At 43.1% G+C, this 14,883-nt stretch overlaps 1 protein-coding gene across 2 annotated transcripts in view; it reads left to right on the top strand.

Annotated features, from left to right (window-relative positions):
* fam91a1 (family with sequence similarity 91 member A1) overlaps window positions 1-14,883 on the top strand; it is a 126,935-nt gene that overhangs the window by 71,180 nt on the left and 40,872 nt on the right. Inside the window, exons 13-18 of one of the 2 annotated variants that reach the window (XM_034000966.3) lie at window positions 2,827-2,936; window positions 3,493-3,579; window positions 4,894-5,017; window positions 5,505-5,653; window positions 6,676-6,810; window positions 7,322-7,435. In XM_034000966.3, coding sequence (XP_033856857.3) covers window positions 2,827-2,936; window positions 3,493-3,579; window positions 4,894-5,017; window positions 5,505-5,653; window positions 6,676-6,810; window positions 7,322-7,435 — 719 coding nt within the window. Of the gene's footprint in view, window positions 1-2,823; window positions 2,937-3,492; window positions 3,580-4,893; window positions 5,018-5,504; window positions 5,654-6,675; window positions 6,811-7,321; window positions 7,436-14,883 lie in introns of both variants that reach the window. The other variant, XM_034000965.3, reaches the window with a different exon arrangement.

Below are 14,883 nucleotides of genomic sequence, written 5' to 3'. Positions count from 1 at the left end.
TGATCCGGAGATGATCGATCGGTATGTACGGTATTATTATTATTATTATTATTATTATTATTATTATTATTATTATTTATTTCTTGCATAGGTGAACGCTATAGCAAACGAAAGGGTGGGGCGGGGCTGGAGATGCCTAGTGAGTGCTTTGTTGATGTGCAGGGCCATTTAAACCCGTTTGACTGTGAAAAAAAATACTTTTAAACAGCGCGTCTAAAATTAACTGCGCGTGTGAAACTTAATTAGACCTGGCGTGCCTGACGCGCATTTAATAAATGGACCGCAAAGGGTTAAAATGTTGACCGCTGTTCCAGTCATTCAGACCAGGTGACTGGTTCACCACAGTGGACTTAAAGGACGCATATTTCCACATCACAGGAGGTACCTGCAGTTCGCTTTTCAAGGAACAGCGTACAAGGTCCGTGTACTGCCATTTTTTACAGGAGGTTCAAAGGAGACACGCGGTTGTCTGGACGGACAACACTACCGCGGTGGCTTATATAACCACCAGGGCAGCCTCGAATCTCCCAGTCTCCATCGTGTGACCTGCAAGCTGTTGCTCTGGGCAAACAAACACCTCCTGTCACTGCGGACGGTACACCTGCCGGGAGTGGACCTCCTTTCCAGGAGAGTTCCTAGCGCCTCAGAGTGGAGACTTCACCCTGAGGTGGTGAGCCTCATTTGGTACCAGTTCGAGAGAGCAGAGATAGATCTCTTTGCCTCCCAGGAATCGACCCACTGCCCACTTTGGTTCTCCATAATAGAAGACGGGGACCCACTGGCGATAGATGCCTTGGCACACCAGTGGCCAAGGCAACTTTTGTATGCCTTCCACCACTCGCCATGCTCCCGCTGTGTCTAGAAAAAATCTGGCAGGACGGCCAAGGTGCTATTAGTAGCCGCTTACTGGCCCAGGAGACTTTGGTTTTCAGCCTTGGAGCCTGTCCAATCACCACGACCTGGTCAGTCAGGTGCCTTGTGTGATCCTGACCCATCGAGTCTGCAGCTCTGGGTCTGGCCCCTGAACGGCTGCATTTAAGCCCTCTGGGCCTGTCTAGTAGGGTCATAGACATCCTGCAAAATGCCAGAGTAGCATCCACATGTTCCCAGTACAGGTACAAGTGGGGCGTCTTTCAAACGTGGTGTCTGCCTCGGGGTTTTGACCCCCCTCTGAAGGATATTGTTATATTATTCCTTGCTGGAGGCTTAACATAGTGATTGAGCCTCCAATTAAAGCCTGTGGTAAGATCGCTTGTGGGTGATGTCAGACCAGGAAATGCAGGACACAGTATTGTGCGTGAAATGCGCTTGTGCGCAGATTTATTAAACTAAACAATTATTTATACAAACAAAATGGCACATTGGCAAAAATAAACAGACAAACAAAAACCAGTGAACTAGCCTAATCCACCCGTACTACATAACCCTAATACACCCAGGGCAGGGAGGGTACCCCGTCACACAATCCTTACGTTTAGCTGAGCTGAGATTTTTGTCACTTAAAGGCTTTCTTGCTGGCTATCACCTCCGCTAAGCGGGTGAGTGAGGTGCTAACATTTTCAATTGCAAAAGCTTGCTTAATTTTTGCAGAAGCCAGGACAAAGGTTATGCTTCGGACCATTCCTAATCTTGGCATTCCACATCAACCAGTCTGTGGATTTGGAGGGTTTCCATCCACCTCCTTTCCAGTCTGATAAGGAGGGGCAGCTCCATACGCTCTGCCCTGTGTGGACACTAGCGTATTATGTGGAAAGAACACAGAGTTGGAGGCAGTGAACAAGTTTTTTGTCTGTTATGGGGCTAAGTCCCATGGGCAAGCCCAGTCTAAACAGAGGCTGTCCAAATGGATAACAGATACAGTCAGGACTACCTGAGCAAGCCAACTTCCCCCCTCCAGAAAAGCTCACTGCCCATTCCACCAGGGGCATGGCTTTGTTCCAGGGTGCATCTGTCATCTGACATTTGCAATGCAGCAGTTTGGGCTACTTCCCATACCTTAATAAGATTGTATCGGCTTTGGTACACTTACCCATTCGGGCAGCAGTGTGGAGTAGTGGTTAGGGCTCTGGACTCTTGACTCTTGACTACTTTACCTAGGTTGCTCCAGTAAAAACCCAACTGTATAAATGGGTAATTGTATGTAAAAATAATGTGATATCTTGTAACAATTGTAAGTTGTCCTGGATAAGGGCGTCTGCTAAGAAATAAATAATAGTAATAATAATGGTTACATTTAGTTTTTTAGGGGACCATGGTTATGATAATAACCCAACGTTTTAATAAACAGTATGTGCAGTGTAATATGTTCAGTGTTTTTTTTTGGTTTTTTTAATGTCCTAAAGGTCAGGGGGTTGTCCTGCTATGGGTTTGGATGCATTTTTTGCTGACATTCTATTACTCTAACATGTTTTGGATCAGAATGAACTGCTATGCTGAAGGGCTACCTAGCTGCTTTTTCTTCCTTAACCCCCAGGAACAATGGATACAGAGTTAAATCCACCTTTCATCCTTTTTTCTATCCAACTGACTAAGCCCCCTTGACCTCTCCGCCCTTGCTTCTTTCTCTAAGATGTCCATTTGGTAGACTCAGCAAGTTGCAATACTGGGAATCAGCCAAGTTAGAAATATTTGTAGCTTATTTCTTCCATGAAAAATGTTTTCTGGTTATTTTATTTGTATTTGTGTTTTTTGATTTGTATTTGTGGTTTTTGATGTGTATTTGTTTTTAATTTTCATTTGTGTTTTGCACAAATTGTGTTGGGGGGAGCACTGTAATTTTTGGACAACGCCTGTCTGAAATATAATGTGTTGTTTATTTTAAAGCAGACACAGCCAGTGTGAGCAGTCTGAGCATGGCCAGTGGTCATACAAAAAGAATTGCCTTCCTATTTGATTCAACACTCACAGCCTTTTTAATGATGGGGAATTTGTCACCGGTAAGTGGTAAAGATTAAATGGATTTTGTATGGGGTGTGTTGTGATTTGTGTTATGAATCACATAACATTTGGGTTTAGCAATCTATACTCTGCCCAGTTGGAATTATAAAGATTTTAAGCGTGATGTGGTTGTTATGTGCCGAGACAAAATCATGATCAATAAAATAACCCAACATGAATTTTTTTATATATAGGGCAGCAGTGTGGAGTAGTGGTTAGGGCTCTGGACTCTTGACCGGAGGGTCGTGGGTTTAATCCCAGGTGGGGGACACTGCTGCTGTACCCTTGAGCAAGGTACTTTTCCTAGATTGCTCTAGTAAAAACCCAACTGTATAAATGGGTAATTGTATGTAAAAATAATGTGATATCTTGTAAAAGCACAAGGAGGTTAAACGACTCAGGGTCACACACAGTGAGTCAGTGGCTGGGATTGAACCTGGAATCTCCTGGTAACAAGCCCCTTTCTTTAACCACTGGACCACCAAGCCTCCTTATATTATAAATCAAGATCCACTGTTATATGGTCCTCTGTTATATTGTCATTGTATTATTCAGAATTTGAAAAGCCATGCTGTCACTATGTTTGAAGTGGGGAAACTCTCGGATGAATCGTTAGACAGTTTTCTGGTGGAACTTGAAAAGGTAAGGCATGTTGCATTATTTCTATATTATGTATTTTTAAGCAGTTCCTCCATCTACAGATTCAAAAACAAAAGGATACTGTTATTTATATTAAGTCATTGTGGATGCATGTCAGTAAGGCGGATTCAAAATGAAGTCTTAATAATCCCACCGCATTAGTTATAATGCTAGTGTACAATGTGAAGGTACTACCACTATATTTTCCACCTGTAGGAATATAGTGTATATATTAAGTACAGTAAATAAGGCCAATATTAAAACATAATATTGTGTAGAGCTCCTTATTTGATCCAAACAAAACCACCCACTTACATAACTATTGTTCTGCATGAGGATTAATTTGGATTGAAGGTAGCACAATGGTAAAAGTGCATAATTGCATCGGATGGCTACAATTCTGAAATGACTCTACCCTATAAAAGAAACATGCCAACAAAATAATTCTCAAATCATCATTCGGCCAGTAACAGCTTTGACAGGCATAAGAGGAATGATGCAAAATGTGAATTTTGATTGGCATAAAAGTGCTGGAGAATTTTGGAGCAAATTACTCTTAAGCAGATCATAAAATAAATACCTAAAAAAAATGAAAAAAGATGCTTTCTGAAATCTTGATTTTAGAAAATGATTTGGTACACATACCAATTCAAACCTCAAGTGGATAAAATATAAATTTCAGTTAAGTGTAGTTACTGTGCATACTTAATAACACAGTCGTTATTTATTACAATACCAAGGCTTTCACAATGCTACATGTCTGGAGGATTTTTTATATATTTTAGCTTGTTTGCAAAAAGTAGTTTTTGTCCGCAAAATTGTGAAATTACAAAAAAAAAAAGCTTCAAATGAAAACTATATGTATGCTGCAGGTTGTGGCTAATTTTGTGAATGGAGAAAAAGACCTCACAAAATGTGTTGCTGTTTGTCAAATAAAGTAAATTGGTACTGTGTCATCAGAATAAAATATGATATTGTTCCAACTCTTATCTGAACTAGTGTAGATTAATTGACATTTTCCAGAGGCTGGCATAAAATCTTTAACAACGAAGAAGAGAAGATTACAAATACAGAACTTACAATTGCCATCAAGTTCTGCAATACTTTCTAGTGAGGAGTTCTACGAAGTCACCTGTAGTGTAAACCCCCACCATTTTTTGAGAACATTATGGGCAAGTGCTACTAAAAGAGAAATTGTTAGTTTGCCATTACTTCTTCCTTATATTCAATAACAATGTATTATTTAGTATACATAAGTTATGTACTTCTCAGACTTCTTTACAATGAGTAATACTAATGCAGATTTTGTTTTAAAAGGTCCAAAGCACAGCTGAAGGGGAAGCCCAAAGATATTTTGACCATGCACTCACACTCAGAAATACTATACTGTTTTTGCGCAATAATAAGGACTTGGCCCCAGACCTTGAACAGCCAAATAACGGTAATTTTTAAAAACTAAACTGTGGTGCAGAAGTTGCTGTTTTTTTCTTTCTAGAAACAGGCTTGAAAACCATCTAAGGCAGAACCCCAAACTAGCTTTTCTCTGTATGAAACACAGTTAAACCAACTACATTACACTGTAATATGTTTTAAAGCCCCTTCTCTTAATACATTTGTAAATTCTGTCACAGCCTGTTGTGTGTCACATTTTGCGGTACACATTTTCTAGTTAAAATTGTGGAATGGAAGAGTTTTGTTTTTTTTCCCCCAAATAGACTGCTACTGTTTTTGTTCTTTGATTATATACTGTATCCTAACAGGTTATGGTAGTTTTAAATAAATCAATTAAGTTTTACTATGTAATGCCTATTTAGAAAACATTTGTTTAGTCCTTTATTTTACAGTGTAATAAACATGATGTGCTAGCTACTTATAAATACACAACCAGTGTCTGTTATCCACTGTAACTGCATATGATATGTTGCCAGGATTCCCTCTGGATCTGTTGCGTTGTGAGAGCCTGCTTGGCTTGGATCCTGCTACCTGTAGCAGAGTGTTGAACAAGAACTACAAACTACTAGTTTCCATGGCACCGCTCAGTAATGAAATCCGTCCAATCAGCAGCTGCACACCTCAGGTAGACGGGTTTTGTTTATATTTGTATTACGTATGATCTTAAGTTTCCATAAAAGATGTGTGCAAAACATTTATTACAAATATGTATTTTAGATTGCATCATGGTTAATAGGACATTTGTGAAATTGTTATATTGATTCTAAATCTGTAAGCATTTTGTTTTAAAATAACCCTGATTTAAGCATTGAGAATAGCACTGTATAGTATTTAGGGGTGTGCCGATACATCGATACACACGATAAGCCACGATACTTTTCTTGACGGTACTATTATCGATACAGTGACCCATATCGTTTTTTATTTTATTTATTTTATTTTTTATATGCATATAAATTTGATATAACAACATTTGTGCATTAATTCGTGTCAACACTGATAATATTATTTATTCGTATGTATCTGTGATGGGGTGCAGCCTATTTTGTGGTGGTTTTGTGTTTTTTGTATTGTTTAGAGTGGATATGAGTGAGTTTGGGGTGTGGTTCAGTGAATTTGTGTGCGGAATGTGCGAAATGTGCCTGGGCTAATGAGGTGCGGATTGCCCAATTAGCCCAGGCACCTGTATAAAAGGGACTGGTTGTAACAGTGAGAAGACGTGTGTGAGAGAGTGAGTGATTCTTTTTGTATAGTTTGTGTTTCAAGCCTGTTTTTGTGTTCGTCTTTTTGGTTGGCCATTGTGCCTTTTTGTTTGTGTTTTGTCAAGAGCGGAAGTGCAGTTTTTTTGTTTTGTTTTTGGGGAAAAAAAAAGAGGAAAAAAAAAGAAAATGGAGCTGGCCCAGGAGGAGGCAGATGACAGCTGGGAGCTATTTTTAAAAGGGCTCGCGGCAGAGTTGTGCCCCGGCTGTGGGGCATATGGACCCTCGTATCCTGAAGACACTACCAATACCCAGCCCTAATAGTAATGCATTAAACAGGGTTTACACAACTGTGTCCCTTCAGAACTTTTAATTCTCATAATTTGATCAAAATTAATCAAGGGCAAAAAAAAAAAATCCAGTATCATTTAAGTTTTATGTTTTGCAGCATATTGGACCAGCTATTCCAGAAGTCAGTTCAATCTGGTTTAAACTGTATCTGTACCATGTGTCTGGACAAGGACCACCTTCACTGTTGCTGTCAAAGGGATCAAGGCTTCGGAAACTTCCAGACATCTTTAAGGTATTACAGATATTTTTTTCTTATGTATGTCCAAAGCATTTATTTGAGAAGCTCAATGGTAAATAAGCGATTACATTTTGTAAAACATATCTATTTTAAAATACAATCCAAGTAATAAAAACCTGGTGTAAATGTTAAGATTACACCAAAGCCTGGCCTGTGGAAAAAAGCTTAGCATTTCTATCAAAAGTCATTTCTATAATCAGAGGCACAAAAATTGTAAAAGTAAAGCAACCAAGTGTCTACTCGCAGGCTGCTTTCCATCCCCTACTGATCGGTGCCTCGCTGTACCTCGAGCTGGAATGCAATTTAGGCTAAACAGACAACTATGCAACTGCTGTCCATCTACATACTGTATTTAATTAATTCTACAAACTTCAGTTTGTGAGTTCACTAGGATGAACCATGTTAAAGCATTGTAAATATGGAAAAACTAATAACTTTGATTTAATAGTCTGACAATATGCAGTTTACTACAGAAATGTGGTCATTTTCTTTTTACTTGTCTAAGGATTATGATAGACTGCTGATTACATCTTGGGGTCATGACCCTGGTGTGGTTCCCACATCCAACGTGCTAACCATGCTAAATGATGCCTTGACCCATTCAGCTGTATTGATACAAGTAAGTACCTTCACAACAGACACTGTGTATTATTATACATCAGGGTCTCTCTGAAACGAGGCACAGCAAAAAAAAACAAAAAACATACTGTGGCTTGTGATTGTTTGATTTCCATTACCTAACAATTTCCGTTTTAAGTATGCTTGCACTGTAGAAAATATTTGCTGTGAGTTATAGAACCTTTATTAGAACCCAATAAATATTACTGTTTTGTTATTCACTTTTTAGCTTAGGGTTGGTCTCAATTGGAGGAGGAAAGCTTGTAACTTGTTTTCTTAATATTTCTGACTCTCTATTCAGAAAAATCAAGATAGCACTGTAACACATTTTCTGGATAACAGTCTTTACTGCAGGTTTCCACCCCAAACATTTTTTTAAAGGTTTGGCATTTTTTAAACTAATGTTTGTCAGTTTAATGCGATATGTCTGCAGAATTTCTTAAACAAAAAAATCTGTCAAATAAAAATATCAAACTGCTGCTTGATATATGCAATATGACAACATTTAGCTGTTTGATTATCTGATTCTTGCGGTTGAGGGCATTTAAATGAGGGAGTTCCATTATTACTGACAAAACACCACTATCACTATTATACTACAACTTTTTAGAGATGTACACCAACTGCTCGATATATCGCGGGGGTTGTGGTCCAATATAAATCTGCTATATATCGAGGGCTGCGATATACAGAGAGACCCATAGAAAAACAAATAGGCTAACAAATACTGTACAACCATTTCCTCGTTTTATCAGGGGCATCAGGGTCCAGAATATATCCTCTACGCAACCTGCTTTTTCTCATTTTTCAAATAAAAGCAGCACACTGTTTTAATTTGTACAACGGAGGGTAATTGCTTCTCATCAACTTCATGTCTACAATTAATTTCATGAGCAGGGCAGCAGTGTGGAGTAGTGGTTAGGGCTGTGGAATCTTGACCGGAGGGTTGTGGGTTCAATCCCCAGTGGGGGACACTGCTGTTGTACCCTTGAGCAAGGTACTTTACCTAGATTGCTCCAGTAAAAACCCAACTGTATAAATGGGTAATTGTATGTAAAAATAATGTGATATCTGTATAATGTGAAATAATGTATAATGTGATATGTTGTAACAATTGTAAGTCGCCCTGGATAAGGGCGTCTGCTAAGAAATAAATAATAATAATGAGTCTTCCTCTCTTTTCTCAAATGCACAAACCCGCTGCATTGAAAGAATCCATTCCCAACATAGGAGGCTTGTTGCTAGGGAGCTGACGTCACTGCCTTGTGACTTTTGCTAGTGCATTGCTGCCACACGTGAATACCTCGTTGCCTAAATTAAAAACTGTTTTAGCAAGTAGATATTTAATTTGCTTTGTGTTATTGTGCAATATGTGTGTATATGATACCAGTACAATATTAATGCTTTGTTTTTAAATGTTTTGTATATTGTTGTTTGTGATGTGCAGTACGAAATAAAATGAACAGTGATTCTAAGTGCCTGTGTATATTGCAGCTAAGGCATATGCAGTTAGACAGTAAAACTGGGGAGCCAACTCCAGGACCGCGATATATCCGAATCTGCAGTATAACGAGGGGTGATATAACAAGGGGGTGGGTGTATTTACCTGTTTGTCTGAAAGTTATTCTAGTCCACTGAAAGATGTTTTGACAGGAGGGTTCACGTGTTTTTATAGCAGGTGTCATTTATTAGGGTCATCTCTCAGTAGTGCTTTATTTGCCATTCCGGATATTTTATACAAAATTAAAGGAAGACATATGTTTGACAAATAAAATGAAATTAGAATTTGAAATAATACGTTAATAGAACTGTGTACATTATACAATATTACAAAAGATCTAAATGTCATTATTATGCCTTTACGAGAGGGTTAGGGGTCGATTTGATCAAACTGTACCCTGTTGGATAACCCACAGCTGGATTTTATCATATCATTTTAAAGTACTTGGAAATCAATATTGTTAACCCAAGGTTACCCCTAAAACAAGTGGATGATGAAATATTGGATCAGCGTTTCTCAAACTGGGGTTCCCAACTGTCAAGTTACTACTGTTGTGACAGAAAAAAAAAGCCTAAACGTTTTGGTAAGTAACCGAAAACAGTCATTTCATACAGGTATATACAATGCGAAAGCCCAGGGAAAATAAAAAGATTTACATATAACTCGAAAATACATAAAATAAGCACCGAAAAATGAAATTAATAAAAACCGAAAAACAGAAGCCCTACTTAAGTTCCTTAGCATTACATTGTTGCAGCATATACTGTATACGCGTAATCCTTAACAGTAAGGATGCAATATGAAGCCAGATGCTTGTTTTGTATGTGCATATAGTTGTGTATAAAGTGCTAGCTTCGGTCAAAAAAACTTTTTAAAATGTTCAGGTTTTTTTTTTGTGTGTTTTACATTGTTTCTCAATTTGCCACAATCCTTGGACAATGTTATGATTATTGCCACAATCATTGTCAAACACTGTTTGTTTGGTAAGACGCACATTTTTCAGACAGTAACACATGTTTCTTAAATGTCTACATACCCCTAAAGAAGAGACCTTGAAAGTGGAACTTAAAGAAACAGGCAGTCTTTACAATCCAGACTGCAGGCATAATAATTTCATGTTCCTGCTTCAGCTTCATTTAGCATTCCTTTGTAGTATGTTGTGACGGGGTGCCCGCTTCCCCCTGTATATTTGTATTATGATTTACTGTTATTGATTGTGTTTTGTATATTCTTCTGTTTTGAGAAACACCTGTGTATTGGTTCAATGCAGTTGTAATAGTGTTTGGCTAGGATGGGGTTAATTCCCATCCAGGGATGATTGTTCAGGTGCAGGTGGTCAGGAGTTTATTGATTGTTAATTGTGCAATTAACTCCTAACCACCTGCTATATAAGCCCAGCTCCAGGCTCATTGTTTGGTTGGAGTTAGGAGAAGGAACAGAAAGAGAGTTTGGAGGAGATAGACAGCCGTGAGAGAAAACGACTGCTACCTTTGTTTGGTTAAGGTATTCGTTCTGTTTATTTCCGGTATTCTAGCTTTCTTGTGTTTGGCCCTTGTGCCCTTTTATTTGTGTTTTGAAAAGTTTATTTGGTTTAATAAAAAAAACTGCACCGCCACGCAGTGTTTTGCCCCGCATTCTGCCTTTGGTGTACTGTTTTCCTGGAACCTGACGTCGCACACATCACCACATCAGCCATCCTGCCACACGTGGTGTCAGAAGAGGGATCAAACAGCGCCTCGGAGGACTCAGGCCAGGAGCAGTACTGTGGGTGCCTTATTTCTGTTTTTTTTCTTTGAGAAGAAGTATTATTATTTTTTAATATGGGAAGGAACAGCCGCAAGAAGCAACAGCGGCAGCAACAGCAGCAGCAGCCACCCCGACAAGAAGAGCCATGGGTGGAACCGTGGGAAGTTTGGCCCGGGTGCACCTGGTGCGGCCACTTGGAGCACTGCTGGTTGGACTGCCCGGAGGTGCCTCCAGACTGGTGCGGGCTCTGTGAGGGTTCTGGACACAGCTGGAGGAAGTGCCCTTTTGTGGGACCGGCAGTGCAACAGCCATTGCAGCCTGCACTGGAGGAAGAGTCCAGCGTGGCTTCACTGCCGTCTGCTGTCTGTCAGGTCTACCTGGTGGATGAAGAGTGTTCTGGTTGCAGCAAATTCGGGCACACAGTGGCCATTTGCCCTTCCCAATATCAGGGAGAGGTGTTGGCTGCTCGAATAAGCCAAAACAAGGCACCCCAAAGAACCCAGAAAGAACCATCTGGAGAAGGGCCGCCAGCTCTGGTGCTACCAGAGCAGATTACTTCGCGGGAGATTTGGTATTGGCTGGTGGACCTCGATAGGGACATGAAGAGGGACCTCCCAGTGGCGATTAACGTCTTGTGGGCTCGAGACAGGAAACGGTGGGAAGCTTGGGAGAAGCAGCACCACCCAGAGTCCTTCCAGGACATTGCAGCTATGGTGCTTGATTACCTGGCTGCAGACATGGGAGGGGCTCCACCATTACCAGTTTCAGCGGGCAGTGCCTTGCTTGCTCCAGAGCCCATGAGGGAGGAGCCCAAGTGTTCTGTGTCCAAGAAGGGGAAGCCCAAGTCGCCAAACCCGGAGAAGCCAGTGCGTACAGTGCCGAGAGGGAAAGTGTCTGTGTGTCCAGTACCCAGAGGGAAGGTGCCTGAGTGTCCAGTGCCCAGAGTGGAGGAGGAGCTGCCATCCCGAGAGCCAGAGAGGGAGGAGCTGCCGTCCCGAGAGCCAGAGAGGGAGGAGCTGCCGTCCCGAGAGCCAGAGAGGGAGGAGCTGCCGTCCCGAGAGACAGAAGGGGAGGAGCCGTCGTCCCGAGAGACAGAAGGGGAGCCGCTGCCGTTGCCCAGAGAGGGGGAGCCGCTGCCGTCGCCCAGAGAGGGGGAGCCCGAACGTCCACAGCCCGAGATGGAGGAGCCCGAACGTCCACAGCCCGAGAGGGAGGAGCCCGAACATCCACAGCCCGAGGGGGAGGAGCCCGAGCGGGAGGAGTCGGTGCGTCCACGGCCCGAGCGGGAGGAGTCGGTGCGTCCACGGCCCGAGAAGGGGAAGCCCACAGGCCCAGTGCTGAAGGGACCCGCAGGGGAAGAATATGAGCTGTCTCTCCCTCCACCACCAGCAGAGGGGGAACAGCCGGAGCTGTCTCTCCCTCCACCGCCAGCAGAGGGGGAACAGCCGGAGCTGTCTCTCCCTCCACCGCCAGCAGAGGGGGAACAGCCGGAGCTGTCTCTCCCTCCATCGCCTGGGGTTGCCTGCCTGTCCGCGTCGCCAGGGGGTCCAGAAGGTCCAGAGGGGCCAGGGTGTCCTGCATTGCAAGGGGGGCCAGAGGGTCCAGCGCCACCGGAAGGACCAGCGTTGCTGATCCCGCCACCCCCACCAGAGGGAGTAGCGCAGGAGCTGCCGCTTCCTCCACCCCCACCAGAGGGAGCAGCGCAGGAACTGCCGCTCCCTCCACCCCCACCAGAGGGAGTAGCGCAGGAGCTGCCGCTCCCTCCACCCCCACCAGAGGGAGTAGCGCAGGAGCTGCCGCTCCCTCCACCCCCACCAGAGGGAGTAGCGCAGGAGCTGCCGCTCCCTCCACCCCCACCAGAGGGAGTAGCGCAGGAGCTGCTGCTCCCTCCACATCCACCAGAGGGAGCAGAGCTGGAGCTACTACTCCCTCCACCTCTAGTAGAAGGAGATGTTTGGCAATCCCCACCTGTGAAGGAAGACAACGGGCTAGTCAAAGTCTCAGCTGAGGAAGATAGCCCGCTGGATGAAGTTGCACCGCCCGGGGATGCCTGCTTTGCACCGCCCGGGAATGCCTGCTCCGCATCACCTGGAGTTGGTGTGTCTTTTGCTTCTCCTAGGGTCGCCGAGGGTCCTGCTCTGCCTGGGGTTGCCAAGGGTCCTGCTCTGCCTGGGGTCGCCGAGGGTCCTGTTTCGCCTGGGGTCGCGAGGGTCCTGCTTCACCTGGGGTTGCCTGGTGCTCCGCATCGCCTAGGGAGCTACCAGTTACAAAGTACGAGGGAGAAGTGGAGCTCCCGCTGCCGCCTTCATGGCCAGGGGCTCCCCTCCCGAGTGCACCTCCCGAGGGTTCGCTGTCGCCGTTGCCTCCTGAGGGTCCGCTGCCGTCGTCTCCTGAGAGCTCTGCATCGACTGGGGTCGCTGAGAGCTCTGCATCGCCTGGAGATGCTGCCTGCGCGCCACCGCCATCTGGGGATGCCGTCTGCGAGCCACCACTTTGGGGAGCTGCCTGCTCCGCACCATCTCCTGGAGTTGCTGTCTGCCTTGCATCAATGTCCAGGGATGTGCCCGGGATCGCCGGGTTTCCACTGCCCGGGATTGCCAGGTTGTCATTGCCCGAGGCAGCTGAACTATCTTTGCTTGGGACCACCGGACTGCTTGTGGGCCCAAGGCAGCCTCCGTCCCTACCTCAGGAGTTTGACAAAGACATTTGGGACTTTAGGGGGGAAGGTGGCCTTAGGGCCATGTGTGCTGTGCACAAGGGGGGGCAAATGTGACGGGGTGCCCGCTTCCCCCTGTATATTTGTATTATGATTTACTGTTATTGATTGTATTTTGTATATTCTTCTGTTTTGAGAAACGGCTGTGTATTGGTTCAATGCAGTTGTAATAGTGTTTGGCTAGGATGGGGTTAATTCCCATCCAGGGATGATTGTTCAGGTGCAGGTGGTCAGGAGTTTATTGATTGTTTTAAGTTAATCAATTAACTCCTAACCACCTGCTATATAAGCCCAGCTCCAGGCTCATTGTTTGGTTGGAGTTAGGAGAAGGAACAGAAAGAGAGTTTGGAGGAGATAGACAGCCGTGAGAGAAAACGACTGCTTCCTTTGTTTGGTTAAGGTATTCGTTCTGTTTATTTCTGGTATTCTAGCTTTCTTGTGTTTGGCCCTTGTGCCCTTTTATTTGTGTTTTGAAAAGTTTATTTGGTTTAATAAAAAAAACTGCACCGCCACGCAGTGTTTTGCCCCGCATTCTGCCTTTGGTGTACTGTTTTCCTGGAACCTGACGTCACACACATCACCACATCAGCCATCCTGCCACATATGTACAGAAATTTCATGTAATATCACACTGCGGGGTTGGGGGGTCATCACATTCTGAAGCATTTCCAAAGGGGGGGCCTGCAAAAAATGTTTGAGAACACCTGAATTAGATCATTCAAAATATGTATTTATATCATGAAAGCTGCTTACCAATTATGACATTCTTTACCACAAAAAAGAGGCTTTTTTATTGTGAGAATCAATATCTGGGGATACCTGTTGGAGATGAAAGTAGTTGCAATTCCTGCTTTTGGTAACACTTTAAAATAATGGTCACACATTTTTTCTGAATTCCTATGGCATCCCACTTGAATTTGTGGCCATCTTCTGGATGACAACATCATTACAAAATAATAACAAAACATTTGTGGTTTAGATGTTACTTTGACGTTTTTTTTCTTTAGTTTATATCCATGCTACAAAAATCCTGTTCCCGGGGCACGACTGACTTGTCGGCACATTTGTATTTGTTTTTTGTGCCCGGCCAGGTACATCACTTCACTTGAATGGCATGGTTTGCTTACCTCACTCCAAAAACAAGTGTACAGTGCAGGGTTCTTTCCAGGCCTTTTCAGCCGGCTACTTTATTAAAAATATTACGATTATTTTCGGGTATTATCATTCGGTCAATTTTTTGTTGTATAGAGACTGTATGCCTTTAAGAAGAAAGGCGTGATGGGATATCAGCAGAACAGCAAAGATCATTCAAAATTATCTAGACAGCATTCAGAATTTGGCAGACACATGGCAAATGAAATTTAATAGAGAAAAGTGTAAAGTATTGCATGCGGGCAATAAAAATGTGCATTATAAATATCATATGGGAGATAGTGAAATTGAAGAAGGGAACTATGAAAAAGACCTAGGAGTTTATGTTGACTCA

This window comes from Acipenser ruthenus, chromosome 4 (genome assembly GCF_902713425.1).
Source record: "Acipenser ruthenus chromosome 4, fAciRut3.2 maternal haplotype, whole genome shotgun sequence".
Taxonomy (NCBI): domain Eukaryota; kingdom Metazoa; phylum Chordata; class Actinopteri; order Acipenseriformes; family Acipenseridae; genus Acipenser; species Acipenser ruthenus.
Note: the sequence above shows the minus strand (reverse complement) of the source record. Positions and strands in the feature narration are given on the sequence as shown.